The following is a 5,023-nucleotide window of genomic DNA, read 5'->3' on the forward strand; positions in this document are numbered from 1 at the left end:
CACACTGTTGACTCATGTGCAGTCTGTGATCTATTAGTATACCCAAGTCTTTTTCACCTGTGCTGTTGCTTAGCCCTATTTCTCCCATTCTGTATATGCTTTTTTCATTTTTCTTGCCCAGATGTAGAACTGTTCATTTCTCCCTGTTAAAAACCATTCTGTTGCTGACCATTCCATGGTCATTTTTTCAATAAGGATGGTATGAGATACTTTGTCAAATGCTTTGTTGAAGTCAATATATATTCTATCTACTGTGCTTCCCTGATCCACCTGGTCAGTTATTCTGTCATAGAAGGAAATTAAGTTAGTGTCACGCACACAGTGGGAAAGACTAAGTGCAACACAAAGGGATGAGGGGAAGGAAGCCCAAATACTAGGGTAAGGTGGAGTAGCGACCCCTATGCAGATCTAATAACATCCTGCCTGCCCTACCATCCCTATATTGGTTCCACACCAATCGCTAAGCAGGAAACCTATGCCCTGTATATCCCTAGAGCTAGGCCCTAGATAGGGAGGGGGTGGGTGAGCACTGGTCAGTCCCTACTATAAACTAAAGGCAACAAGGGAGACAAAGGGGGAAAACATAGCTTGAGCAGACATCAGAGAGATAACGCCAAGCGTCCTCCAAGTGCACCAAAGAGTAAGTTAGGCGACTGACACCAGAGGGATAACGCCAAACGTCCTCCAAGGGCACCAAAGAGAAAGCTAGCCGACTGCTATAGCGCCAAGCCTTCACAAGCGAAAATGAGAATACCACCGTCGACTCCCTGAAGCAGACCGAGAGCTTACAAACACCCAGACCAGGGTGTGTCAATCAGAGCTGGAAGGAGGTCGCTGCTGGATCCAAAAGTCAGAAGGAAGAAGAAGGTCTCTGCAATGCCAAACGCAGTGACCTTCTGCAGCCAGATGCAAAGCGACTGTCTGTTACATCTGACACACCAGTGGCAGTCTGACACGACTTATTAGTTACAAACCCATTCTGGCTTTGGTTAATCACTTCATTCTCATAATGGTACTTGCATACATGTTCTTTAATCATGCTGCAGCATTTCAGAGAAAAACATACTTTTAATAGCCGCTGGGGACCGAGCCGCTCTATTGACAAGTCGTACAGTCGAGTCCCCTGCGGCTTTTTCCTGTCCGATGACAGTGACTAGTGTCTGCCTATATGCGCATGTGGAGAAAATCTGGGCAGTAAGAAAGATAAAAAAAACTGGGAGAAGAAAGGAGTGCTATCTGAGCGCAGTAAATAACATCACATATAGAATTTTGATAAGGTAACGGGAGAGGCTCACCTTTGTGGGTTGTGCAGATCCAGGCACAACTCTAGTAGAGATTTAATAAAATGTTTTACAGGGTCTCCACCAACGGTCTGCCGCTCATCCGAAAGCCGTGTTTGCACACCTTGTCCTGGCCCGACAGGTTGCCTCCACGTGGGTTTGTGAAAGAGATTACCGGACGCACTCCCGTGGATAATGATAGAGACTCCACTGTAAGTTTAGTGGAAACGTGCCAATAGGCTCGCAGGTGACTGCTCAAAAGCGCATAGGTTCAAGATATAAAAAATTATTTGGAATTAAAAACCTCTCAAGAGATGAGTGGTTGACATATAACAGCATACAATGGTACAACGCGTTTCTGCTCTCAAGGAGCCTTCATCAGGTGCACCCCCACATCAGGTGCACCTGATGAAGGCTCCTTGAGAGCAGAAACGCGTAGTGTCATTATATGCTATTATATGTCAAACACTCATCTCTTGAGAGGGTTTTAATTCCAAATAAATTTTTATATCTTGAACCTATGCGCTTTTGAGCAGTCACCTGCGAGCCTATTGGCACGTTTCCACTAAACTTACAGTGGACTCTCTATCATTATCCACGGGAGCGCCTCCGGTAATCTCTTCTATATGCGCATGTGGGCAGAGACTGGCTGGGATAATACAGCCACTGGCTGATGCATGCTGCGGTTTGGGCAGCAACTATCAGCTGACAGGTTCCCTTTAAGCACAATATGGCAGCAATCTAAGTAAGATTTCCATGTGCTAGTGGGGCACAAACCTTGAGGGTAATTTTCTATAATTGTCTTTAATAAACAGGATCCATTTGTGATCATTTTATTAAATTACATCAGACACTTTTTTATTCTCAGATGGGAGTATTTATTATATGTGATTTGGTGATGAATGGCAACTCCATCTGAAAATAGATTTTCCATCCTGTCTCGTGAAATATACCAGACACTGGAGGATTATTGTGATGTCCTTCACTTCGTCACATGGCATGCATTCTGCTATCATCTTGTTTAGGTATTGTGGGTCTTTACAGCAGGATAAATCTTCACGTATTGCATTTCTATCCTTCGTGATCCCATAGGTGTTGATTAAGTGCTCTGCAAAGTGAGGGTGCACTGCAGGATTATAGCCCATCGTCTTCAGCTGATCCATGGTGTGGTGGTAGCGCTGGAACAGCTCGGATCTTGAGTTCTCCTCTACTTTACCGGTTAATGGATTCGTGGTCACCTGTAATCATAAAATGGACATTTAATTTTCTGGGGTAATCACAATATGGCTAGTCTTTGGAAACTGTTGGCGAGCATGCTGACAGACATTTGTGTCTAGATAAATGTTTATAATGCAAAGGGATAGCTTGTTTTTCTTCATCAATTTGATGGAAAGACTACACTTCCAAAAATGCAATCCATCGCAAGATCTGTACAGAAACTGAATAAGAAAGGAATGATGGGAGATTTCAGCTCTGTGAGTTGCAAAATTAATACATCTCTAAATTATTGGACAGGCTCTGACTCTGGACCAATACAATCAAATCATGAGATTTCATTGCAAAATTATCTTTTTGTAGAATAATTCTATAACTTGTAAAATGTGCTCCCTTGTGAACTTGGACTTTAAATATCTATTTTAATAATAATTTTAGGTTTCTCACCTGTAAAATCTTCTCTTTTATATCAGCTACTCTGTATCCGTACAGTCGTTGTTGTTCTAGGAAGATGGCACAGAGTATATGGCGGTCCAGCTGAAAGGCGATCTCGCCAACAATACGCTGACATGTCTTAACTTTTTCAGGGTCTGTAAAAGTTCAATAGTAATAATTAGGCTTATATCAAATCCCTACATTGGTTTATATTGAGACTAATGGTATAGGATTTGTCACCTGGAAGTGGGAGTGAATTGACCACTCCTTCTTCTTTGGGGTCTAGAAGATATAAATAATAAAATTAGTTGTCTGTAATAAACATAAATGATAAAATCCCCATGATTGTAACCATACACCCGGGATAAGATAAACAGGTAAAAGTCCTACTCAGGGCTTGAAGCCTGAGGGTGCCCGACAGGTTCACCTGCCACAAAATTAGACCCCCAAATCATGTATGTTACATTGTAGATGGGAACCCCGTTACAGTTACTTCATGATAAACCCTGAATTATAAGATCTACCTAAAAAAGTCAGGTTCTACCTAAACAATGTAGGGTCATTGTAATAATGATCCTGGCCAGATGCAATTTTCAAAAATTGTATCTTAACTATAGAGTAATATACAAAATATCAGGTATCAAGAAAACAATTTATATATTACTCACATCGATGTTGCAACATGTCTGTTTTTTTCTTGTCTTTCATGTCTAGAATACAAAAATTGGGCTTCCTATGACTAATACAAGATAACCTTAGAAATTCACATTTACTGATGAGAATGAATAAAAGGTGAAAGTGTCCACTAATCTAAACCATTCTAAACATTATTGACCAAGATTCCACCAATCACTTTAGGAAACTTCAAACATCCGCCCATTGCAATTTTTGATTTGGGGGAAATCCGCTTTGTGTTATCCCAGTCTTACCCTTGTGGTATTTCTTATGTTTTCCTGGCGGTGTCAGGATTTGAGCTTTTCTCTCATGTTCTTTTAAAGTACAGCGCAGCTCCACGTTTTCCTGCATTAACCCCATCAGTTGTCGCAGTTGAGCATTCTCTGATAATAGACGCCTGCTCTCGGTGTTGAAGGCTTCTTCATCACAAGAATTTATACTAGTATTGTCCATGTTGTAATATGCAGAAGCTCCTGAAGACGTCTTCACAGATTTTCTTCACCAGGCTAATGTATGTGATGGAACACTCGGGAAGCTAATATTATAAGTTCTGTGATGTCATCAGCCATGCCATTGGAACCTGGTTATGAGCTCATCGTTCATTGCAGCCAATAGGAATTCACAACATTGGAACACTAAGTCTATGACTTGTATTATGTGTGACCACAGGAATATCATCTTAACAGTATTAATTGTAGAAAGTTTAGAATCCAATGCAATTATATATTTTTGTTTTGTAACTTCTAATGTTTTCTTTTCTTTTTTTTTACATCCGCCATATTTTAAAGAAATGGGACTTTTTATTTAGTGTGCACTGGTATGCTTTATTTTTTGATTTTCACCAAAAGGGTGTTTCTAACCGTAATTCCAGGGATTCCTATGAGCAATGCCCCCTTGATTAAGACTATAAAAATTAGCATAATGAACACACCAAATAAAAAGGCCGATATCTCTGGAACCGTATGTCAGATTAAAAAATAAAAATCAACAAAATACTCACGAGAGCAGCAAGCCGGCAGGGGGGTGCAGTCGGGCCGCCTAATGTGGTGGTCCGAGGTGTCTCCCCCAGCGGCTGGGTTCTGCCGCCCCCCGAACCGGGATTCGGACGTTCTCTGACCAGGGTGTCAAGCTGACACCCAGCTCAGAGAAGCTGCAGTGCGCCGGCGCTCAGTGATTGCCATTGCATCTCTCAGACCAAGTACAATTGAAGCTCTGACCCCTGCGGGTCAGAGCGACGCCAGCAGCGTGATCAGGTCATGTTATCACGCTACTGACGTCACTCACCGGCACCCAGCGCGAAGAGCATCGGTGGTGGTAGGTGCTTCACACTGGAGCTGAAGACACCGAAGATTACATGGAGGGGGGGAGAGAGATTTACTATGTGTGTGTGTATGTGTATATATTTACTGTGGGGGTAT

The 5,023-nt window shown here is 42.1% G+C and overlaps 1 protein-coding gene across 1 annotated transcript; it reads right to left on the bottom strand.

Moving 5' to 3' along the window:
- Positions 1-1,644: 1,644 nt before the first annotated feature.
- LOC141265237 (speriolin-like) lies at positions 1,645-4,198 on the bottom strand. The gene is made up of 6 exons (XM_073678099.1): positions 3,860-4,198; positions 3,599-3,640; positions 3,171-3,212; positions 2,943-3,085; positions 2,234-2,518; positions 1,645-1,698 (listed from the first exon to the last, which is right to left on the bottom strand). The coding sequence occupies exons 1-6, from the start codon at positions 4,056-4,058 to the stop codon at positions 1,645-1,647; spliced, it is 765 nt and encodes a 254-aa protein (XP_073534200.1). The 5' UTR covers positions 4,059-4,198.
- Positions 4,199-5,023: the final 825 nt, after the last annotated feature.

This window comes from Phyllobates terribilis, unplaced genomic scaffold (genome assembly GCF_046119375.1).
Source record: "Phyllobates terribilis strain yellow unplaced genomic scaffold, ASM4611937v1 Scaffold_1__5_contigs__length_1240528914, whole genome shotgun sequence".
NCBI classification, from domain to species: Eukaryota; Metazoa; Chordata; class Amphibia; order Anura; family Dendrobatidae; genus Phyllobates; species Phyllobates terribilis.